The sequence below is a fragment of the Neovison vison genome, chromosome 3, assembly GCF_020171115.1.
Source record: "Neovison vison isolate M4711 chromosome 3, ASM_NN_V1, whole genome shotgun sequence".
Lineage (NCBI taxonomy): Eukaryota > Metazoa > Chordata > Mammalia > Carnivora > Mustelidae > Neogale > Neogale vison.
Window position 1 is genome coordinate 222,353,518 of NC_058093.1, and position 25,225 is coordinate 222,378,742.

Sequence of the window (25,225 nt, forward strand, 5' to 3'; positions counted from 1 at the left end):
AGCATGGGCTAAACTAGCCTTCGGTAAGACAAGTCAGGTTGATGACTCTAGAATGAGAGGGACACAACTGCGGGCAAAGAAACTTGAGGGAGTCTTTGTCAGAATGAGTATGTTCTAGGTGTTGATCTGGGGTGTGGCTGCAGGTGTGGATAAGAATATAATCATCACTGAGTTGGAGACTAAAAATTAGTGTATTGTATATGCTTTATATCTCACCTCAATTCAAAAAAATTAGGGCACCTGGGTGGCTCAGTCTGTTTAGCGTGTAGCCTTCTGCTCAAGTCATGATCCCGGAGTCCTGGGATCGAGCCCCGCATTGGGCTCCCTGCTTAGCAGGGAATTTGCTTCTCCCTCTCCCTCTGCCTGCGACTTCCCCTGCTTGTGCTCACTCTCTCTCAAACAAATAAATAAATAAAAGTGAAATGAAATAATGAAAAAAGAGAAAAGCCAACTCACACAGTGCCCAGAGTTTATCTGAGGCAATCAAAGACTCAAGGTCAACCAAAGACTGCAGGTAATTTAGTGAGGAAAAAAAAAATCCAGAATGCTCTCTCTACATTAGACTGGGCTGTGCTTAGAGCACCCAAGAGAATCCTACAATGCAGAGAGAGGCCAGGTTTGGATTCGGAGGCAGACAGAGACAGATATTCCCCAGACTCTCTGCTCCCCAACATGGTGACTTTGTCCAGATCTCCTGCCCTCGTCCTGGGGCTCAGTTTCCACCCCTGTAGAATGGAAATCGTAGCCCACCCTCCTCCCAGAGCCACTGTGAGGAATAAATGAGTCATGTGTAAAAGCATACAGCATAGTGTCTGGCACAGAGTGGTGACTACTAAATGCTGGCCCCCATGCACCACGGAGTATTTCCCACTGTACCTTTACCCAAGCTGTTCTGTTTTCCCGGACACCCTCCCCCCCGCTGCCCAAGGGCAGGTCTAGCACTCCATGGAAGGTGAACCGGGCATGGCCCTACCCTCAAGAGGCTCCCCTTCAAGGGGAACAGATGTGCAAACTGAATGACAGCTGGAGTGAGGGCAGGGGTGGTGGGAGGGGGCTGGGAGCCTCTGGGGAGGGTCAGAGGCTTCCTGGAAGTAGTGGCGCATGAAGCAGACAGAATGTGCTGGTGGGCGGGTGGGAGGGGTGTGCGGGAAACGGAAGTGTCTCCAAGCAGAAGGACACCGGGCTGGGGGAGTGTGGTGCTTTGATCGTGCTGGCCTGTCTCGCTGCGCGAAGGGCCGTGGAGAGCCTCAGGGTGCATCTGGGAGCTGCTCTCTGATGGAGCCCAGGGCTACTGGAAGCCTCCCCAGCCGCCGAGGGGAAACTGGTACGGGAGCACCGTCCTCCCTGAAGCCGGCCCTTAGAAGGAAAACGCTGAACATGCACTCGATTCTCTTGCAAAAGAAACATCGGTGCCCACAGAGGTGGGTGAACCTCATGGAGAATGTGGGGTGGACAGGACCGGTGATGGCCCGGAGCCTGAATCTCCCCATAGCTGAGCCGTTCTGCTGCATGCTCAATCTGACCCATTCAAACCCACTCTGGGCACCGGGAGCCTATTTAAGGAGGGAGAAGAGGAAACGTGGCTTGAGCACCTGCTACACTGTGCTGGGTACTTCTACTCTATAAGGTAGGTGTGGGTCTCTCCGACTGACAGAGGAGGAAGCTAAGGCTCAGAGAGGCCCTTGGAGCCACCCAACTGGGCAGGAGAAAATTCATTACATGCCAGAAACTCTACTGTCCCCACTGCTAGGAGCAGATGGAGGAGCTGGGTATGGCTCTACCCATTCCCCAGGTGCAAACACTGAGGATAAATGACCCAAGTGGGCTTGGTGGGTCGGACCCCAGAGCATGTGGCCTTCAGCCACGACACAGAATCAAGGTGACAGAGGGGGCCAGGCAATAGTGCCAGATTCGGGGTCAGCTCCAGCCCTGCCTCTGCCACTTCCAAGCTGTGTGCTTGGAGGTAAGTAACTTCACGTCTCTGAGCCTGGTTACTGCTCCTGAAAGACAGATGTGATAATAATCCCTTTGCTCAAAAGACCATTGGGAGGATTCAAGATGGGAGGGCTCTGGGCAGAGCCCCTGGCAAGAGGACACGATCTCCCATCCTTCCATTTGGAGACCATTCCTCCACAGTTGACAACTGAGTCATAAAAATTAAATGTGCCTTGGGCCAAAGCCTGGAAGGTAACAGCCAGAAGCACACTGCTGGGAGGCAAAGATGATTATTATTATCACTGCTGCTGGGCACTTTAAAAAAAATCAGGCTAGGTTGCAGAAAAATAAATTATAGAGAAGAAGAAAATAATATGAAAGCTTTGTGATTTTAAATGTGTCCCGGTACCCTGACAGATCTCAGATGAGTTCCATTTAAAAACTGAAAGTGGCAGGAAGCAAGGGCACAGGGCAGGGACCAGGAGCTGGGAATGACAGTCAGTTAGTGGAGGCGGCCACCTGGGGCAGGAACCAGCCCACAGGGCTCAGTGTTTCTGGCCTAGGCCTTCCTCCAGCTGACAGTCCCCTGAGACTCATTCTGGGTTCTGCAGCCACACTCCACCTTCCCCTTTGTATCAGGTGCTCTGAGGACCAGGAATGCTGGCCTCACTGCCTCTGGTTGATCTCACTCAGTGCACCACCAGACCAGCTCATGCTCACCTCCTCCAGGCAGCCCTCCTGGATATGCCTCTACCCCTCCCAGCCTGACCTCAGCCGACACACACCTCTAATTCAAGCACCTGTCATTCTTGCTTCGAATGATCTGCTACTGTGGCCATTGAGCCCTTCGCGACAGAGACCCAGCTGAGTCATCTCTCTGTCAGTGCCTGGGACACCATGAGATCAATAAATATCCATCGATGAGTCAATGTCAATGAGCTGTTGCTAGTTAGCGTCCCTGAATCAGAGCCACGGACGCTGAGGTAGACTTTACCCACCCACTGCACCAGCCCCACGGTGCTCCTAATCCTGTGTTCAAGGACCCCAGAGGCCAGGTTGGCTGAAGAAGAAGAGCCCCAAACTCTGAAAGTCCCTTCTCTGGGCTCCTCTGTGATTCCCAGCAAACCACCTCTCTCCAACCTAACCAGCTCCCAGGACACAGGCATTGGATCCAAAGAGAGACACAAGATCCCCCAATCCCCAGGAAACGTCTTTGAAGATACAGCGGGTAAATTAAATCGCAATTAATATAGTTCTGCCTACCACGGCCACAAAATGAGGGTATGTGCTTTTGGGTAAATTGGAAGGGGAGATGAACCATGAGAGACTATGGACTCTGAAAAACAATCTGAGGGGTTTGAAGTGGCGGGGGGGTGGGAGGTTGGGGTACCAGGTGGTGGGTATTATAGAGGGCACAGCTTGCATGGAGCACTGGGTGTGGTGAAAAAATAATGAATACTGTTTTTCTGAAAATAAATAAATTGGGAAAAAAAAAAAGAAAAGAAAATTTTAAAAAAAAATTGAAAAGACGCGATTTTAGCCAAGTTGTGAGGGGGACTGCTCGTTCATTTATTCACTCAACAAACATTTATTGTTGTGTGCCCAGCTAAGTGCCAGGCCTTGTAAAATACATAAGCAGTGAAGCGCACACAGAAGACCTCCATCTTCTTGGACCTTAGGATGGCGGGGAGACAGACAATAAACAAACAGGCAGCGTGAAACATGATGAGAGATTGTCATCAATGGGATCACACACACACACACACATACACACATGCACACACGAGCAGTGTGTGTTTATGTGTGTCTCTCCCTGGACAGGGGCCTGGGAAGCAGGGAATAGTAAAACTGGCTCAGAGGCCCAGGATGGATGCACAAAGATATTTATCATCTCATTATTATATATATAGTATATATTTTATATAGGGAGTATATTGCTGTATATATATTGTGTACATACACTATATATGTTTTTTTAAAGTAATCTCTACACACAACATGGGGCTCAAACTCACGACCCCAATATTGAGAGTCAAAAACCCCACCAATGGAGCCAGATGGGTGTCCCCCCAATAAATGTTACTTTAAAGGTATAAACTAGAGGATAGAGATAAGGTCAACAAGACTAAAACAAGGTGTGGACTGCCAAGGGGCCTGGACTAGGGGCCTCATGGGTCCCTGAAGCCTTGCCCCACCCAACTGGTCCCATGTTGCCATACAAGGTAATAGCGAATAATAATCCAAATCATAATATGATAATACAGTCTGAGTTTCCAAGTATTGGATGGACCTCCTCTCATTTAATTTGGGAGCAAGGAGGACCTTAAGGCAGATTATGTCAGAGCAGAACTGATCTGAGTCCGTGGGACAAGCTAGGAGGAGGGGAGACTCAGCCAGGGATGAAGTGAGCTATAGATTTGCCAGTAGAAATGCAGCACATATAGTTCAATTTGAATCTCTGATAAACAATGGGTACTGTTTTGTATATTTCCCTGTACTATCTGATAGAGCAGGAATGCTGGCCTCATTGCCCCATCCAACTTCAATCTCTAGCTCACCTCCTCCAGGCAGCCTCCAGGCCTGCCCACGCAATATTTGGGGCATAATTATACTAAAAAAAGTATTCTATGTGTGTCTGAAATTCAAATTTAACTGGTCATCCTGTAGGATATTTTTTTTTAGTTTTATTGAGTTATAATAGACAGATACAAATTGTGTATTTTTAGATGTACAATGAGATGATTTAGTATAGGTACACATTCTGAAACGACTGCCACAATGAAGTTAGTGAAGACATCCATCACTTCACATAGTTACCATTTTTGTGTGTGGCGAGAACAATTAAGATCCACTCTCCTAGGAAATTCGACGTACGCAATAAACACTGTTATGAACTATAATCCTCGTGCTGTACACTCGGTCAGTTACAAGATGAAGTTCGGGCATCCTGTATATTTGTGTGCTCAACCTGGCAACTTGGAGAGCTTGTACTTGGCAACTCCCATTCTTGGTGGGTATTTCCTGACCACCACAGGCCCTTACTGAGATAGTCCTGGGACCACCCGGCCCCAGAAAACTAGCCCAGGCTGGGATCAAAGAACAGTGAGCTTTCAGATTTTATTTTTGTTCTTAAAACACTGAGGAAAGTTTCCCTGGATCCCTGCCAGGTAGCAGAGAGAGAACAAAGGAACACCCTACCAGTTTCCGTAAATCAACTGGTCTAAAGAAAACACCCCCCAGAAACACACAAAAAAAGAAATCTACTTCAAAAGCCTGCCTGACACAGATTCCCGCTGTGACCCATTCCTGTGTGCAGACTGTTAACAAAAAGTCAGGCTGAGGAGAGCACACAAGGACCAGAAGCTGGAGCTCTTCTCCTCAAAAACAATCCTCTTGCACACTCGAATGGATACATTTGGCCAACGTTCATGAACACAAATGGGAAAGCCCGGTGCCAGGATAGCCTCTCATCCGGGGCAGTCACAGTCAAGGTCTGGGGTCCTAACAGTTCCCCAATCATGGGGAGACAAGGTCTGGAAGAAAACCATATTGTGGACGCCTGTCAGCAAAATGGGGTGTTGGAGGAAGAGTGGATTAGCCCCCAGAATTTAAAGACGGAACAACTGCATCCTCTTACACCTACTGCAAAAATCAGCTCCATGTTAGTGGTCCTTGGGGGCGGGGGGTGGTTCCTGGACCAGCACCAGCAGCATCATCCGGGAACCTGGGAAGAATGCAGATTCCAAGGCCCTGCCCCAGACCTGCTGAATCGGTAACACTGGAGAGTACCCAACAGTGTGTGTGTGCGTGTGTGTGTGTGTGTGCGTGTGTGTGTGTGTTTATGTGTAGATAGCTTCATTAATGTGTAATTAACAAAAGCTAAACGACTCATCCTTAGAAGGTATAATCTGACCAACTTTGATACATATCCCCATGAAACTATCACCTTAATAAAGACAATGAACATATCCATCAATCCATCACCTTCCAAAAGTTCCTGTTTATCACCCTTTCTCCCCTCCTCCTGCCCCACACAGTGTGTAGGCAACCACTGCCCTATTTTCTGTCACTGTTGGTCAGTCCACAATTCATAGAGTTTCACATTATCTATCCTCCTCTCTGTGGTGAACATCTATTCGATCCTCAAAACCCTATCCAATGTCCCTGTAGCTAAGAAGACTTCTCTGACTGAGACCAAGTAGCTCTTTCAACGATCCTCTGGTGCCCACAGCATCTTGGGCAAGTCTGGCATATTCGTATCTCACGCGACTGCACTAATACCCGCATCCCTCTCTCCCAATTGAGTAAAAATTCATGAATGGAGACCATAATCCCAATGCTTAGCACAGGCCTGGCACAGGAGCTGGTGGTAGGTGTAGTGGGGGGGGGCAACTCAGAAAACAATTGGTAAGATATAAACAAATGAATAAAAGAATAAGCAAACAAGTCAACACCTTGTTTTTATTTTTAAACAAAAGACTACCATCTCTCCAGGTCCTACTCACAGAGCATGTCTTCCAGGAAGCCGTCCCGGACTGCACCCACCCATGTGAATCACCAGTAATATCTATTAAGTGTACCAGATTGATGGATCTAGGCCAAGTCCTGTGCTCCACATTTTGTGTACATCATTTCTTTTACCCTTACCCCGACCCAATAAGGCAGATACTACTATTCACATTATTTGCCCGAAAAGGAGACAGGTGTTCAGAGAGGCTGGGTCTGAGATCATGTAGCTGATATGGGTCAGAGGCAGGGTTTGAGCCCGGAGCCTCCACGTTTACCTCTCCATATGCCACCTTCTGGCTCCCCTTACGTGTACAAGTCCCAGTTACCCTACAAGCCCAGGCCCCACAAAGGTAGCCCTTGCATCCCCCACACGACCGGTCCTTGCTAACCGTGTCCCCCACGGGCAAAGGAGAAGAGTCATGCAGGGAACCCCTCCGTCACGCTCCCATCCTGGCCACAGGGACACACATATCCGCACACTCCTCAGAAGGACCTCCTCCTTACCTTGGGCCATATGCCCATGCCGAAGGAGTGACTCTCTGCCATCTGGTGCAGGTACAGCTCCGTCCTGGAAGCAGAAGAGGGACTGGAAGTCAGGGAGGGGCTGCCCACGCCAGGGGCCTGGCAGAGCACATAGTCCTCATGGCAGAGGGCTCCCTGCCATGGTCCGGATGGCCCCAGCGCCTGCGCCAGGCCCTAGTCCCATTTCTGGAATATTCTGCACTCCCTGCCCTTCTGTGGCCCTTCCTAAGTGCCAGGAAGCCCTGAAGAACATAAACCACATACACCCAGGGGACAAGAAGCTAACGGGCTCCGGGGTCATATCTGAACAGCCAACCTGAGTGAGTCCTGGCTGCCTGCAAAGTTCAAAGATGCCATCACTCACCTGAGATCCAGGTCCAACCCTGCCAGCATCTGGGAGAAAACCTCGAAATTGCCTTCTCCTTCTGGCTGCCGGGCCACACAGCTCTTCTCCAAGAGCATTGTCTGCAACGGGAATGGACACGATGTGGTTGGCCCCCAGGGTACACCAGACGGCGGCCCCGTTGGGGCACCCCTGTGCCCCGATGCACTCTTGGGGGCAACAGCTCACGGCCGCACTCTGCCGGACACCTCCGTTTGGAACCTGCGCCCTCCTTTTTCCCACTGATTCAGAGCCCGTTTAGGGACTTGACTACTGCTGTAGATTCATTCTGATGAAAGCATCCAAAGGTAATAACAATTAAATGGAGTCACTCTCCAACATATTCGTATTTAACAGAAGCTTACCAACCTGACCCAAGTGGTGATTAACAGGGGAACTGCACGGCCGGGACAGAAAAAGGACTTATTTGGCATAGGTGAGTTTTCTTTGAGTCTGGACATTATCCCAGCTCAGCATACAAACCATCCTTCTAATAACCTAATCCTATTTTCTGCTCAAGCAGCATGTTTGAGGTGGGAAGGGGAGCAGCACGGGTGATCGTGGAGATAGGAACAAACAGACCATGTGTTGGTTACACACAGCAGGGCCACAGAAGGCTGGCGAGCGTCTGTTTAATTTCAGCTTATGCTTTTAAGAGCCAGCTAATGAGAGGCTGGGTTACATATTTACCCATGAATATTTCATCCCTGCGACATTCGGAGGTGCAGACGGGCTAGCAATGCTCCGGGGTGCTGAGGGAGGAGGGGGCCACGGCTTGGGGATCCACAACCATTAAGATACATGCCAGGGTCCCAGGTGGAGGCGTGACCTCTGCTGGGTGGAACTTGGACACCCAGTACCAGCACCCAGGGCCCTCCACCCCCGTCTGCCCAGAGCACCCACCTGGAGCTGAGCAGCCGCAACTCGCCCCATGGCATTAAAGTCCAGCGACATCACGATGGCGACCCGGGTGGCATTGTAGCTGTGGCCAGTGGACACAGAGCCAAAAGCCCGGAGAACTGTGAAGGTAGCTCGGATCTTCTCCACTGTTGGAGGCATGGGGCAAGGCGTCACCTATGGCCCAGGAGCTACAACCCCACCTCTCCTCACAGGACTACCTTCCCTGCTGGCAACTGCACTGGTCCAAGCCCATCTGGCCCCAAGCCCCAGCAGGATCCCCACCACCTCTCCAGCTCAGCACTAAACCACACACATTTCACTGCTGCCCGGGCTGTGTACTGCAAGCAGGGTGCAGGGGGAGCAAGACTGAGTCAAGGAGGGGAGACTCGCAGTGCCAGAATAGATACAGCCTGATGACAGGGGCTGCCTGGGCCTGACGCAGAAGGGCAGAGCATGAACATTCTCAGACCTGCTCTGAGGGAGCTCACAGGGTAGCAGCAGTCTTGAAAAGCCCTGCAGTCTTTCCACAACTATTTATTGGGTACCTACTATGTGCTAGGCACTGTGCCTATCCTGACTCCCACCCCCAACACATGCACTCACAGCAGAACTACATTTTGAGAAAGCCAAGACTGGTGCCTCTCCCCATTTTATCCCCAGTTCCTAACGTGAGTCAGGTGAAGAGCAGGTGATCAATAAAGGTTTGGAACAACTGTAGTGAGACAGCAGCACACACAGTAGTAAGGGGATTTGAATATGGGCTCTGCCTTTGCTAGTTATCTAACTTGGGACAAGTCAACCTCTCTATGCCTCTGATACCCCATCTGAAGATGGGGATAATCATTGTACCCACATCTCTCCTTAAAGCCTAGCTGAAACATCATTACCTCAAGGAAATCTCCACTCCCCACTCCAAGGAAATCCCCACTTCCCTCTCTTCTGGGCTCCCCCCACTGCCCCACCTCTCTCCTAACAAGCTCTGCCAGCACTGTGTGCAGAACATGCAAGTTTGGAATATATATGAAGTTCGGTTTCCCTTCTGGTTGTCAAATCCTCATGAGCATAGGCCCTGCCCTTCTGTCTTTACTTATTGGGTTCTCTGTACAGTTGAGCAGGTTGTGCACTGCACAAGGACACCTTTTCTAAGGGGCACATCATTTACATCATATAATCATAGGTTTATATATTTATTAGGATGATTTCCCAGCACACAGCAGACAAGAGTTTGGTTCTAACAATGTCAGTATATGATGATTTTTCTGCCCATAGCTGTGAATGTCTTGAGGAAGGTTGTCCAATGAACCACAGGAGGCCCTGCCCAGAAGCAAGAACAGCGTCTGCCCATCGATGCTCAGTAAATGCTAGCTGAATGGACATAAGGAGGAGAAACCCAGTGCCCACTCCAACTCTCCCCACCCTCCCCTACAACCCACCCTCAACACGTGTTCCCTGGAGACCACTATACCTGAGACCCTGCCATCCACACCACCTGCCATTGCCACCAGGTGCTCCAGGAGCTGCTCACAGCAGGTGGTCTTCCCAGCACCACTGCGGCCCAGGGCCACGATGCTCTGGTCTCTCCGCTGGCTCAGTAGCGCCCAGTATGCCCGCTGCGCCAAGGAGGACAGATGGGCTGGCAGGCCATCCCGGCGGCCCCTAGGCACCTACAGGAAGATATCCTAGGCTTCAGTCTTTCCACCTCGGCCAGTGCCGAGGGAGCATTCCAAGACAGTGCCCCACCCCAGCCTTGAGCCCAGATTCATGTCCTGTCATCCTACCCCAGCCTTTTCAGAGGAGTCTTGAATGTAACCAGCAAAAGCCCAGCCTTGGGGTCTAGTCTTGCCCTGACCCACTGTGAGTCCTTCAGCAGCCTTTGAGCCCACTCGGAGTCTGGATCTCCTCTCTTGCTCCTCGGAGGCTTGTGTCAACTCATTATTGGATAGTACTTGCCCGGAATGAGGCAGCTTGATAAAATGGCAAGATTGATTAATAATGTCTGCCATGGAAACAGAAAGAGGCACGGTGTAGCTAGTGCTGTGTATGCCATGTATTTGCCATAACAGTTTTAGGTAATACCTTAGATCCTTCACTCCATTTAGCCATCCACTCAGCCATTCATTTACTCTTCATTCAATTAAAAAATAATTACTGAGTGTCTACTACATGTGAGACACTGTTCCAGGCACTGGGGGGTACAGCAATATACAAATCGGGAAAAGGAAAGCCCTACCAACCATGAAAAGATACCATTATATACCTATTAGAATGACTAAAAAAAAAAAAAGTTTAAAACTAATTTTTAACACCCACTACCAAGTTCTGGCGAAGATACAAAGCTACTGGACTTCTCATACAATGCTAGTAAGAAGGCTAAAATGACACGGTCACTCTGAGAAAGAGTGAGATGTATGCTCAGCATCCAACCCGGCAATCCCGTTCTTAAGTATATACCCTAGAGAAATAACTGTGTGTGTTCACCAAAAACCGTCAATGGCACCGGTTTTATTGGACATATGTTCAAAATCACTGGAAACTAGGAACAACCATTGGCAAAAATTGCCATTTAACGAGGGAAAGAACGTAAGCAGCCATTGCCGTTTGAGCACTGAAAGTCCCCTGTCCCAGAAAACCCCTCCATCCTGGGGAAACCAGGACAGCTGGTCACCCAGTGAGTGGATAGGCCAGGGCACACACGCCATACAAGAACCCGGGCCAGTGGCTGCAGTGACATGGGTGAACATGAAATGCATCCTGGGACGTAGAAGAAGCCAATTCAAAGGTGGCTGGCTGCACTGTTCCAATGACATGACTTTTCAGAAAAGGCCCAACTCTAGGGACAGAAAAAAAAAAAAAAAAACAGATCAGTGGCTTCCAAGGGCAGGACCGTGGGAATGGAGAGTGACTATACAGGGACCAGAGGACTAGGAACAGCTCTGTAATTGATGGTGCAGTTGGTTACCGAACTACCCGTGTGTGGCTGAAACTTATAGGTCTGTAGGCTGGAAAGGCTGAATCAAACCGTATGTAAATTATACGTTAATGAATCTGATTTAAAACAAAGCAGCGCTGCCCCACGGAGCTTGCTTTCTGCTGGGAAGAGCCAGATGATAAAGAAAACAAAGAATTAAACTAGATCTCACGGGAGACGTTGTAAAGCCATGAGCCTGAATAAGATCACCAAGGAAGTGGGTGTTTAAAGAGGAGGAGACAGGGCGCCTGGGTGGCTCAGTGGGTTAAACAAACGGTGCCTTCAGCTCAGGTCATGATCTCAGCGTCCTGGGATAGAGCCCTGCATTGGGCTCTCTGCTCAGCAGGGAGCCTGCTTCCCTTCCTCTCTCTGTCTGCCTCTCTGTGATCTTTCTCTCTCTCTGTCAAATAAATAAATAAAATCTTTTAAAAAAATAAATAAATAAAGAGGAAGAGACAAGAGGGGAGGAGACAAGAGGTGTGGGACAGGCACTGGGTCTTGGGGAGGTCAGGGAGACCAGCAAAGGAGGCTGAGGAGGAGGGTCCGCAGGACAGAAGGAAAACCAGGACAGGGGAGACCTGGAGCTCAGGAAGGGAGGGTCTGCAGGAGAAGGGGGGCGCGGCTATGCCAAATGCCCTGGGGAGTAAGGGTGGGGCAAGTAAGGGGGAAACCAGAGACTGGAGCATTTGACTAAGTCTGCTTAGCGTGGCCTTTGGGTGGAAAGCAAGAGGCTGACAGGAGGCAAAGTGGTCAGTGGAAAGGCACCAAAATGGGCAGGGCAGTGGGCCCGGCTGGAGGAGGACATCCAAAGCCTGGCATGACAAGTAGGTGAATATGGGGCCCAGCGACACCCCATCTGCCCTCTCCACTGCCTTAGCAGGGCCAGGGGCTCAAACCCCCACATGGTGGCTCTTCCCTTTACCTGGACCTTTGGCCTGGGGCTGAGGGCCGCCCCCAGTCATAGGCTGTCCTCCTCTCCCCAAGACACCCAGACACAATAATGAGTCCCTGTCCTGACACAAAAAACAGGGCTCAGCAGGATCCCCAGAGCTGGCAAAGGTGGGACACGCCCCCACACTGGCTGGACATGGCCTTCAGGCATGCCGCAGGCAGAAGGTTCTGGGATCTGAATCCCAATGCTGCCTCCCACTCTGGCAACGCTGAAGTTCAGGGAACAGGCTATCCCACCTGTCAGTCCCCTCAGAGGTTCGTTGGGGGCTAGAAGGACAAAGGGAGGATCCTCCTAATCCAGGCCCCTCTGTACATAAACAGGTGTGCATATGCACACGTGTCTTGCATGTTGGCACATAGGCGTGCTTACGGGCACACACATCCAACAGTGGCAGAGGCAACAGTTACACAGAGCTGTACCCATCTACACTACACACCCATGCTCACACCCATGCACCCAGCGCCCCGGAGCACACACTCAACTCCCAGCCATCCCCAGTGAGAGAGACCGCACCCCCCCGCACCCCCCCCCCACGTCGCCCCAGTCCCCACCCAGCCCATCTTGGGGGTGGCCCCAGGCCCAGGCTCACCACAGGTCACTGCTCCCACCTGGTGGCCATTGGAGGAACCACATGTGACTCAGCCAAAGTGCTGAAGGGGGTTTCAGGTTTGGGTTTGGGAATCTGGACCTTTGAGGGGGTCCCATCCCCATCTCAGAGTTACAGGGGCCCGGGGCATCACCTAAATCCTTACAAGGCATATTCCCAAAGCCTGCACTTTCAGCTCTCAGCCCAGATTCTGTAAAGAATGCCTCAGTCCAGAACAGTCAGCAAGAATCTGGCTCACTGTAGGGGTCTGTACAAAATCTCCCGGAGGCTTCTAAGGAGCAAGAGGCACCACGCAGCTTCTTGGGAGGCTTGGAGGCCTGAGGCTGCAGGAGCAGAAGCACAGCCCTCACAGCAAGAGAGGAGAGGGTGCACAGGCCCCCAGACAGCGGGGCTGGGGAACACGTGAAGGGGTGGTGTGGTGTCCTGGAGAAGAGGGGTCTTGAAGGGGGATTCAGAACCACTAGCCTTTTTTTTTTAATGGAATTTAGCATCATTTGGGGGCTATGGGTAGATTTGTTCCTTGGCCCCCCAAGATGTAGCTTTTCATCCCCAGTTAACGGACGAGAGAACAAGGCCGAAGAGAGGTCGTGATCATTCCAAGGCACTCAGGGGGCATTAGCAGCTGTGCTAGAGGCTTGTGCTTTCCCCAATCACAAAGTCCTCCCCACGGCGCCCAAGTAAGACCTCCAAGCAGGTGTCCTGCCTGCACTAGATCCAATTTCCATCAGCACGGAAGACCATCTCCCACCTCTGCTGAAGACCCCCTCCCCCAGAAGCTGGCATCATGCTCAGGGAAAAAGCCAGAATCCTTACGGCCACGTGGAAGACCTGCTGTGATCAGTCCCCCCTCGTCCCGGCCTCCCCATTCTCTCCCCAACAATCAGCTGCTCTACCCACCATTGTCTTTGTCAGTGGGGACCTGTCTTCCCCCTCCAGAACGGAAGCACCACAAGGACAGTCTGTCTGTCTTCCTCCCTGCTTTTGCACCCCCATGCCCTGCATCGAGGAGACTCTCCGTCAGTATCTCAATCTGGGGGACCAGGAGGCTATCTGGCTCAGGTGGCCAGGGTGTGGCTGCAGATAACGCCACAAGGGGGCGCTGAGAGATTGCATTTTCTGGGACTGTCTGCCCAAAAAAAACGGGCCATTTCTCCACTTTGCAGGGACAAAAAAAAGGAAAAGCAGAATCAATTGGGGCTTCTGGTTCCTGATTTATGTGGGGGTCTCAAACCTTCGAATGTGCAGTATGGGGTTTGAGGCGCAAAAATGCTGGCGGCCTGAGTTTCACCCCCAGCTCTCCCCTTTGCGGAACTGGAGGGCTGGCCCCACAGATCTCGTCTACAACAGGCAGCAGGTAAAGGTCCTATCTCTTCAGGGGTGCGTGAGTATTAGCTGAGATACTCTGAAAAGGTACTTGAAGTAGCACCTGGCCCAGAGCTGATATTAGTTCAATATTTCTGTCATGATTATAGTCTCTAATGTCCCTGTTTGTTTCCAGCCCTGATTCATCCATCATTCCCCTCTCCGGAGGGGGCTCAGGTGGTCCTTGATGCCCACGATGCCCACAATGCCCCAGATCTTCTATCTGGCAGGATGAGACTCACAGACAGGTTTGCAGGGGGCTCCAGCTGCCCTCTGCTCTCCCCTGAGATGCAGAGGGGACACCACCCCACCCGTCAGGCACCCTTGCCTCCGCCATGTCCCCATGGTCCTGCTTACCTTGCCTACAGAGGGCGCTGGGGGCCCTGGGGACTGGAGGACAATCAGGTCTGGCCCCTTGAAGGTGTGGGGCAGCTGCACCCGGTAGCGGTGGAGAAGCGTGTTCAGGACACTCGATTCGTTGATACTGACCAGGGAGGCCAGGTCCTCAGCCTGGTCCAGCTCAGGGGGGTTGGCCTGTGAAGCATCATGCAAAGTGTCCTGTGGGCCTCCATACTACTGCCATCACCCCTACACACACACACACACACACACGCATGCTCACATGCACACAAGGCCCCAGTGACCCTCTCCCTGGAGAGCTGTTTCCCTCAGACCAGGACAGAAAGTGAGGACTCCGGAAAGAGAGAAACAGAACCATACAAATGAAATAAGGACAACCCTACCATCACTGCCCAGGGAGGGGAGAGGCTCCAAAGAGAGCCAGCAAGATTCGGACAGACTCCCGTGTCTCAAACACCACAAGAAGGGGGTTGTTCCAGAGAAAGCAAGTGTGCGTGCCTGTTGCCCCCTCTCTGGTTTTGCCAGGGAGTCCTGCAGGTGTTCTGTGAGACTCGGGGATGAAGGCCAGTGGCTAAACAGCCCCATTTCTCTGATAGCCCATCATGCATTGATCCTTTGGATATGCCCAAATTCTCCCGGAAGCAAGGGACAACTGCAGCTTCTCTTTGGGGCAGCCATTCTAAAAGCCTTCCTACTATTCTTTCCAGCTTCAGAGAGTTTTCTGGGCCCAGTGCTCTGGGGTTTGGGTGAAGTCTGGGCTCCTCGCAGGTCAGCGGACACGGGCCCACTACAAACTGTCAATACCAGCAGGAGTAGAGGTCCTGGGGCCGGCAGAGGGCAGAAAAGGAGGAATAATGAATGAGACCCACAAGGAGCTGCTGGAAGAAACATCTTCTTGATTAGTAGGCTGTGAGAGGTGGAAGAGGACCAGGACAGGAGGACCCTTTTCCCCCATCATTAGACTCTAAATCTCAAAAAGATTTATGGTGTATTATAAAAATTATACAAAAAGGAGTTGGGCTTCTCAACCAAAAGAAAGTTAATACCCCTAAATAATAGGCCATTGAAACCTAAGCTATAGCTGCACATTTGGCTCTGAGTTCCCTGGCAGCCAGGGTGAAAAGGGAAACATGCATTGTAGTATGATTTGCAATGTCCATAAAACGAAAAGCAAGCACTTTCTTGGATCAAGCAGAACTCCCAGTTCTGACACATATGTCGTTCTTGTATCCTCACTAAGAGAACACTGGGATAGAGCAACGACCCCATGACAATATACTGCCAGGAGAGCAACAGAGGTCTATGATGGTTTTCCTTACCACTCCCTCCAGCATGTGCAGTCAGATACAGGACCTCTCTTGCGGGGCTGGGGAAAGAAGGTATGGAGCATGCAGGTAGGGGGATGTAGGGCTCACCCTATGAACATGTTCCTCGTCCACCTCGGTGATGGTTTTGTCAGCATCGATGAGAAGTCGTACCCTTCCTGCCGGCAGGTCAGCTGTTCCCTCATCTGGCTTCAGCACAGTTGCTGGTGACAGTGGAGAGAGAGAGAGAGAGAGAGAGAAAGAGAGAGAAAGGCTCTAAGCTGAATGGTCAGACCACAGAGCTTATAGAAGGATCAAATTATGACCCTGAACCCTTTGAGGACAGAAGCTGAGTCTGGGTTACTTGGGCTTTCATCATCTGGCTCAGTGCCAGGCTCAGGGTAGGCACCCTGGTACTGAGGTGCACTGACCCATCTTGTATCTACACCTGGGAGGGGAGACAATGCCATACGAATTGCCACTTCCCCTTCCAGGGTCCATGGCAGACATCACTAATCAATCACTCTGCACAGCTGTGTTCTGACGGGGATGCATGATTGCTTCTCAGTAGAGTATGGTCACAATGAATTGACAAAAGCAGGCTCGTGAGGTGAAATCTCTTTGGCCATTTGCACTTTTTGCACTTTTTGCACTCTTTGCCTCATTGCCTCAAGGAACCCTAGAGGAGACAAACAATGCTCAGAGCATTAGTGACTTTGTTAAATAATGAATTCCCGAGGGGCAGTTGCCTTTGGAAAGATCAGCTACGTGGGTCAAATGACACTCAACTCTTCCCAATCCAAAAGCCACAGACTCCTATCCTAGACTCAGTAGCTCCTTGCCCCTCCCTTCTCACACCCACCCTCCCCACAAACTGTGATTTAGCAAATATGACTAGCAGTGGAGGGGGCGTGAAAAGAAAATACTTAGACCCTCCCCTACTTAGGTGCTAACACCCCTGATTACCAAGAGTAAATCCATCCTTCTGAACCAGCCAGACTTTCTCTGCCTCGTACCATCTGTCCTCGGGAGCCTGGGAGCAAAGATCACATATATCAGACCAAGAGGACACTGCCCGCCCACCCCCCAACACCAAGTCAGCAGAGAACCCTTTACATGGGAGTTTCTCACTGTGTGATCTGGGACCACTGAAATCAGAATTTCCCCAAGGGAGAGCAAGGAGGGGGCTGTTTATTTGCAGGGAAATGCCTTGGCCCTACCCCTGGCCTTTTGAATGGAGGCTCTGAGGCGGGGCCCGGGAATCTGCATTTTGAGCACTCTACAATTTGCACAACCCCAAGTTTGAGAAATACCATGTGACACCATGAGTGGACATCTCCCACTCTTGGGATCTCCTTCATGATTCCTCCAGGACAGGAATAGTGGGGGCCTCCAGACCCCAGCGTATGGAAGCTTATCAAAGAGGAAGGGTTACGCCCTCTTCTTGAGTGGGCCGTCCCACTCCAATTCCCTGTCCATCTCCTATCCTGCCTTATTCACCCCCAGGAGCAGGTCCTTCCCATCCGTCTCTCTCTGGAGGGTCCCTCTTGCCCCGCCCCACTCTCCGGGGCTGCCGTCCCTCACCTGATCCGAGTCTTTGCTCCCCTCCAGCCGGTCTGGCCCCTCTTCACTCTCCTTCTGAGTCTGAGGCCTTTCTTCCTGGCCCTCCAGAGCAGATAGTCTGGGTCCTTCCGGCTCCGTCTCCAGGGTCTTGGCCCCATCATCTGCTCCCACATAGGACTCTCCAGCTTTCTGCCCTCTGATTTCCAGCTGGCCCTCCTTCCCCGCAGGCGCTGGGGTCTCTCTGCCTGCACCCACCCCCTCGGGGGCTGTACGGCCATTCTCTGTCTTCCCCCCAGCTTTACCTGCCTCTCCAGACTCACCCTGAGGTTGCCCTTTCTTGACTACCTTAGCCTGGGGCTCCGCTGCCTTCCCAGGCACACTCTGAGGCTCCCCCACTTTCTCTACCTGTCCAGGAGCTTCCCCCACCTTCCCTGGCTGCCCCTGCCCTTGGCTCACTTTGTTCTCCTTGCTCTGTGGTTCCTCTGTCTTCTCTGACTTTCTTGGGAGCATACCTTCTTTGTCCTTCTTACTCTGGGAACCGTCCCACTTGCTCCTTCTGCCCAGGGAAACCCCCCACTTTCTCACCTGGATTTGGGCCCCAGCCCCCTTCCCTTCACCCCCCTCCTTGGAGAGATTTCCCTTTGCCATCTTGTTTGGGGGGTCCCCTCTCCCTTTCTCTGCTGTCTCCTGCCTCTCCCCTTCACATGGCCCCTCTCTCCCCTGGACCTCACCCCCTTTCAGTCCTTTGGTCTGGGGGGCCCCGCCCTCTTTCTTCCCTGAACTTTGTTTAGTTGGTAGCACCTTTCCTGGGTCCCCAACTCCCTCAGTCTGAGTCTTCTCAGCCTTTGGGGCTGAGTCCTTAGTGCCAGCCTGGGGACCATGAGGAGTCCTGGGAGTCCCTCCCTTTTTCTCCCCTCCAGGGTCTGTGGCCGGGGGTGCGGTCTTGCAGGTGGGAGCATCAGGGGGCTGGGTCCGCTGCTCCGGCTTGGCCGAGTCCGGGTCCAGCTTGGCCACCATTAGCAGCACGTCACCCCTCCGCACACCTCTCTTGAAGGGCAGGGGTTTTTTGGCCGGTGTCCCCCCGGTGCCCGATTCCTGAGGCTTCTCGCCATTGATGCTGGTCATGGGCACGGGGTCTGTGGGGCTGGCCCCCTCGCTCTCCTTGGCCGGAATGTTGGAGTTCTGTGGAGAGCTTGACTGGCTGCCTTGGCTAATTTGCTGGTTTCCAGATTTGGTGCCACTGCTGGACCTGCTCTTGGGTTGGCTAGTGGAAATTTCTGGGGTCTAGGAGAGAGAGGCCACAATCACACTTAGCTCCTTGCTGACCTGCAGGATTTGGGCCAAACAAGATAAGCAACCCTACCCTCCCTCAATCCCACCCATGGTCTCTCCTCCTTTGGATTTTATTAGTCACCCAAACCTCCAGTCCGCTCTGTGGGGGAGGTAGTGCCCCCAGCATCACTAAGGCCAAGAGGCAATTCACACACGTGCATTTTACAGATGAGCAAAGCGAGGCCTCGACCATACACGGTGGTGGTACCTAGAACCCAGCTCTCCCAACATTCGCTATGGGTCTCTTTCTGCCTCAGGGTGGTTGCAGCCTCTCCCTGTCTCTCCCTGCTGCCTCTCCCTGTCTCTCCCTGCAGCCTGGCCTTTAGAAAACCACATCAGCTCTCAGCTTCGTTTCACCTCCCTGCAAACTGGGGGCAGAGTCTGATGGCTCCTTGCGAGGATTACATGAGGACCTTGTGCTGGGTGGGGCACCAGGTCTGCTAGGGTAAGGAGAGAATCCAGTTAGCTACCGCTTAGGACAAGAAAATTAAATTGGCAAAAGCCAGTCAGGGCTCACAGCCTCGCAGACACATGAGCTCCAGCCCCAGGAACGTCTTGGCCCATGGTCCAGACACCTGCTGTAGTCTGAGGCTTGTCCGTTCTGCGTCCTGGCTGAGTCTCTGGCTCGGCCTTGGGGTGACAGTTTGTCCCCATCCTGTGCTCAGCTCTGCTTCTTCACTTATGCTCCTTGACACGAGCACGGCCTGAAGCCTTGTGGGACACTTGCCTACCCAGGCCTCTGTGGCCACACTAGCCACCTTGCTCCCTAGATTGGCTCTTCCCGAGGCAGCTTGCCCGAGCAGAGAACACATAGACTCCTGTCCTGGCTCAGCTTCTGTCTGGCCTCATGACCTTGAGCAAGTTGCTTGACCTCTCTAAACCTCAGTCCCTGCCTCTGAGAAGTGGGTGTAATCCCATCTACCCCATTGTGCAGAGGAGCTCAAGGGAGCCCGTGAGCAGCAAAGTGAACCCCATCTCGTAATAAACAGCACACGCTCACGACCGAACCACAGTCTCTGGAGGTTGACTTTGGCCCCACTTATGCCCGGCTCAGGCAGGGGTGGGGACAGAGCCCATTCTCCTTGTAATGTGCCCCCAGAAGCCTTGGCAGGGATATTTCAACAGTTGCTGTTATTCAGCTGCCGGAGAGCCTCTTGGAGGCAGGGAAGCCATTGTAATTGGACAGGTGCGGGCACGTGGGGGGCCGGACAGGCTCACAACAGCTGAACAGGGGTGGGAGGCAGAGCCAGGCTGGTCACAGGGCCCAAGCCAACTCCAGCCCCCACAGCCACCAGAACGCTGGTGCATTGCAGTATTTTCTCCATCCCAAGGGGGTGCTGGAGAGACATGAGGAGATGCCCTGTCTGTCCGACAGTAATATACCCAAGCCCACCTGCCTGGTGTCCAACCTCATCATCCTGCCTGGGGTTCCCTGGCTAGGAAGGGAAGGGAGGGAGACAGCACTGGATACCATCAGGGTTGAACTTGCAAGTCCTTAAAGTACAGGGGCTGTATCTTGTCCTACAACAGCTTCCATTCCACAGCACTATTCAGAATAATTAGGGGATTTAGCGGACACAGACAAATCAAAAATGATGCCAGCTGCAGCTGAGTACTGAGATCCCTACTTATGCCAAGCATTAACCCTCTAATGATTGGCATGTGGCCCTTCCGAGGAACTCAGGGGAGGGGCAGCTGGAGGGCGCTGGGTGGCGCAGCTGGGGTCATGCCTGTTTGCCCCCTGCTCTGGAGAGGTTTCCGTATTTTAACAACCAATACACCTATAACCAACAACAGTCACTCAGGATCTTTCCCATGTAAAGTAAGCCAACTCCGCGTCCTTAGCTAACATCAAGCTTCCTCTTTCTGCAAAAGTAGGGGTAAAAAGATCCCCACAATTGCACATCAGCTCATAGCCTTCATTCAGTCTTTAATCAACCATTCATTGAGCTCCCCTCTAGGCCAAATTTTACAGAAGGGGCTCCATATATGTCACCATGCCAACCACAGTTAAGACAGACTCAGAGGGTGATGTGGGAATCGGAGGAAGGAAGGCAATAGCAGAGCTTTCCAGAGATGTACTATTTGAGCTGGGTTTTGAAGGAAGCATAGGAGTTCAGTAGATCAGCTGAAGAAAGGACATTCTTCCAAAGGGGGGAGAATAGAAGCGAAGGCAAGATGGTGGCTGACTTAGGAGGCTCATAGGACAGGACGGTGGGGGTTGACTGGCATCCCCTGGCACCCAGTCCCCTTCCCCAGGGTGGGGGGCACTTACCTCTTGTTCTGGAGAGGCGAGTGCTGCCTCTTTCCTCAGCCTTGCTTCCTTGGACTCTTTCTCAGTCTCCCGGACCAGTTGCTTAATGAAGCCCCCTGGGATGACAGAGAAAAGGGGAGGGGGCGAAGACGGTGGAGGGCTCTTGTCCTCCTCCCGAATCTGTGTTTGCAGAAGCAAAGGAGGAAAAAGCTCAGTGAGTGAACCAGTGGGAGCAAGCAGACCTTTGAGAAGTTGGCAGTGGAGCCCAGGAGGGAGCCAAAGGGGACATACATGACCAAGCATGTGTATGAAGCAGATGGGGTTGGGCATGGTTCTGGGATGCCTTGAGACAGCACATGGAAATGGAACGCATGAGCAGCAGAGGCCCCCTTGTCCTTGTGATTTCTGCCCAGACCGAATTTCCTCATTATATGAGTTCGGCCCATCAGTTCCCTTCCTTGGCTTAGAACAGACTCAGGGAGGACCCGGTCTGTAAGGAACTTTTCCGTTGTCTGAAAGGGGGCGGACCCCAGGAAACCAGGTACATTCCCCACCTCAGCTTGCAGTTAAAATACCAGACTGACACCTGTGGCACACCAGGAAGGTGGGAGGGTAAGGAATGGTTTATAACCATTCCTGGCCCAGGGCTGTGGCTTCTTGAGGGTCCTTACACCAGGACCCAGACAACCAGGGGCTCCCCAGCACTGGCTCCTAAAGCTGGCAGGCTGGATGCTGGCATTTTACACCAGAAACATGGCCTCAGCCCAAGCTGGTTGGAGTTGGCATGTCGCTGAGTCTCCTGTGTGGACTGCAACAGCATGGGGACTGAGACAATGGGACCTGCTCCAGCCAATCGGGCTGTATCTTTAACTGGCATCACTGTGACCACCCAGGAGGGGGCAAAAAGTCTGCAGGGCCCTCTATGGTAGAGCCACACACTGGTTAAAACAAGGTCCTTATCAAGGTCCTCCTATGTGGCTGGCAAAAGGCTTGGTCTCTGCAGCCTGCTTAATAGGAGGGGCATCCAGAGGGGACAGGAAAAACCAGGAGACAAAGCAGAGGCCAGGGGTTGAGGCTGGTTGATGCAGACCTCTGCCCAGGGAGAGAGAAGCAGGGAGCATGTGAGGCTGGGCTCCCACGGACTCCACGCCTCTCCCTTCAGCAGGAACTGAAAGCCACGTCATTAGACAGAGTGAAGCTCAAGGCACCCTCAGCGGGTGTCAGCCTCTGCTTCCTGCTGTGCTGTTCTTGAGGCTCCCAGACCTAGAGCAGTCTGGGAGGGGCAAAGGCAATCAGAAGGCAGCCAGAGAGAACTTCTCCACCACCCCACCCCTCGGGCTCCAATGCATCAAATTGTACAGGAGGGTGGGATGCGCCGAGAGGGAAATGGCAGCATCAGAGAAAGAGACAGCCCTTTGTGGTATCTTGTGAGAAAAGACGAAGGGGAAAAGAATAACGGGAAAGAAGGGCCCGTTTCCAGTTCTCCATGGTGACAGAAGGCAGGGACCACAGAAGCCCATCCCCACGGCAGAAGTCTGGCAGCCAACATCTCTGTCTTCCCCCTGCCGCCCACACAAGCCCAGTGCTCCTGGAAGCCGCCATGATGATCCAGACAGGACAGCCGGTCTACCCTCATTCCCCACCCGCCTACTGAGGAACCGGAAGAGACTGGGCAGTCATGGGAGGAGTTCAAGGAGTTCATGAACTGGGTTGGAGAAGCCATGGCTAACTAGAGCTGGGCAAGGGGAATGGAGGGGGGGGGGTGCCTGGAACATGTCACAGGGAGGGGCTGGATGCCAGATTCTCCACTGACGTGGGAGGGGACAGCCTGGGCCACCCATGCTCTGACTTGTCCTCTGACTTGGCAGTCAGCCCCACGGCTGTAGTCTGAGCCCTGAACATTACTTTCCTTCTGCTCCCACAGGGCGAGGCGCGATGAAATGGCCATGCTGAGGCGATGTCAGGGCTGAGATGGGATGACACGGAGCGCTCGGCCGGACGGCACAAAATGTGGCTTTATGGACACACACACAGCACATGAGACAGATGGAGACACAGGTGAGGGTGGGGGACAGAAGAGAGATACAGGTTAGCTCTTGGACACAGCCCTCCTCCCACCCCCACCAGCGACACGAACCAAGGTCACACAGCTGGGCACAGCCCACTGGGAGGACCCCAGTCACCATGGAGGCTGCCAGCAGCTAAGTGGACAGCGCCCCCAAATCCTTTTCCCCTTGATCCCACACTTTGGCTTGTCATTGAGACATAATATATGTCAGAAAATACAGAAGTATACAGCTCAGCGGCTCTTACCCAAAGACCATATCTATGTAACCAGCATCCTGATAGAGAATAAAAACTATCATTTTATTTATAAGATCGGGCAGATCTAATCTATGGTGATGAAGGCGGAGGAGTAGTTAGCTTTGGCCTGGAAAGGGACACAAGAGAATGTCCTGGGGGGATGGAAGTGTTCTTTATCTTGATCTGGGAGGGGGCCCCATGAGTGCATCCCACGTAAAAATATACCCACCAGTACAATGAATCCCCTGGAAGGCAATCCCATCTCAATTCAAAAATAAACAGAACCAGAGTGCCTGACTGGCTCAGTCTGTTAAGTGTCCCGACTCCAGGTTTGGATCAAGTCATGATCTCACGGCTAGTGAGATCGAGCCCTACACTATGCTCAGCGAGAGGGCGTGTCTGCTTGAGATTCTCTCTCTCCCTCTCCTCCGCCCTTCACTCCCCACGCCACCCTTCACCTCTGATCAAAGGCACTCTCTCTCTCTAAAAAAAAAAAAAAAAATTAAAAATAAACAAAACATTCCAGTCCCCCTCACCTTGCCTCATGGCCCTTCTTAAGTTACTGTACCCCAGAGAACCACTGTCCTAACTTTGATACCATAGAATAGCGTGTTTCTCTTTTGTGAGGAAGCAGGTGGTGTCACAATCCGACCATAAGCATTAGGAAAAGACAGGCACCCAAACTATCAATTAGCCCCATGCTTTGGAAGGAAACAATTTAGCATGGTTAGCATCATACCGAGAGCCTTTTTCTTTTCTTTTTTTTTTTTTTTTTACAAAGGGAGCTCATTTATTGTCAACGTTCCCAATGTACCCCCCCAAAATAGAAAAGAACCCCCCAACTCAACCCCCACCCATACATCCCCAGCATCATATTGAGAATCTTGATAAATGTTCATAACTTTTGACATAGAAAGTCCTCTTCTGGAAAACAAGTTTGAGGAAGGGATCCTAAAGCAGAAACTTTCATCCCTGGGTCCCTCATAACACCCAAACCAGAGACACAACCCCAGCGTGCACTAACTAGAGAAGGCCAAATAAATCCCAGCCCAACTAACTTCAAGGAATGTAGCGAATCCATTGAGAAGGGTACATAGGATACATTTTGCAACAGCTCCACAGAACAGTCATTTCTAAGGTCAGCCGTTAAGATCTGCTCATTCGTAAGCATACAGCATGCCAGGCTTTGATGAGCTGGCAGAGTTTTGCAGCCGAGACCACAATCCCGTTACCCCAAGGAGACCCTTCCAGACCATTTGCAGCCACTATAGCTGTACCCTCCCTTAGTGCCCATTTATATGGGATCTGAGTATCTGCGGTCTTCTTTGTGTCTGGCTTCTCCCACTGTGTAGATCGTCTTTTTTTTTTTTTTAAAGACCTTATGATCATATTTATTTGACAGAGAGAGACAGTGAGAGAGGGAACACAAGCAGGGGGATGGGGATAGGGAGAAGCAGGCTCCCCACCAAGCAGGGATCCCCATTTGGGGCTCGATTCCAGGATCCTGGGATCATGACCTGAGCCAAAGGCAGACGCTTAACAACTGAGCCACCCAGGTGCCCCTGCAGACCACATTTGGGGTTTATCCGTGGGCCTGTGTATCAGAGCACTTTACTCCTCTCTGTTGCTAACTGGCGTTCCATTGTGCACATAGCTTGCATCTTGTTTATGGGGTCATGACAAATAGCGCTGCCACGAGCGGTCCCATAAACCTCTTGTGCCATAGGCTTTCATTTCTTTTAAGGAGATCACCGGGCATGGCATGGCGTTGCTAAGCCGTGGGTGGGTCACATTGTGTTTGACTTTAAGGACTTGCCAGACTGTTTTCCCAAGCAGTTGCCCTGTGGGCCACCCCACCTGCAGCGTGTAAGGCTTGTTCGGGAAGAGTGCACAGAAACCCTGGAAGGTGCTCACATCATCGGATGGAGATCAGAAGGCAGAGCCCAATATCATGCGCACGAAACCATCCAA

At 52.0% G+C, this 25,225-nt stretch overlaps 1 protein-coding gene across 1 annotated transcript in view; it reads right to left on the reverse strand.

Moving 5' to 3' along the window:
- MYO18B (myosin XVIIIB) overlaps positions 1-22,898 on the reverse strand; it is a 237,265-nt gene extending 214,367 nt beyond the window's left edge. The window contains exons 1-10 of the mRNA XM_044244039.1: positions 22,851-22,898; positions 20,972-21,130; positions 17,386-18,648; positions 16,768-16,834; positions 15,913-16,025; positions 14,495-14,671; positions 9,714-9,912; positions 8,252-8,394; positions 7,331-7,431; positions 6,949-7,012 (exon numbers count right to left, since the gene is read on the reverse strand). Coding sequence (XP_044099974.1) covers positions 6,949-7,012; positions 7,331-7,431; positions 8,252-8,394; positions 9,714-9,912; positions 14,495-14,671; positions 15,913-16,025; positions 16,768-16,834; positions 17,386-18,648; positions 20,972-21,130; positions 22,851-22,898 — 2,334 coding nt within the window. The remainder of the gene's footprint in view (positions 1-6,948; positions 7,013-7,330; positions 7,432-8,251; positions 8,395-9,713; positions 9,913-14,494; positions 14,672-15,912; positions 16,026-16,767; positions 16,835-17,385; positions 18,649-20,971; positions 21,131-22,850) is intronic.
- Positions 22,899-25,225: the final 2,327 nt, after the last annotated feature.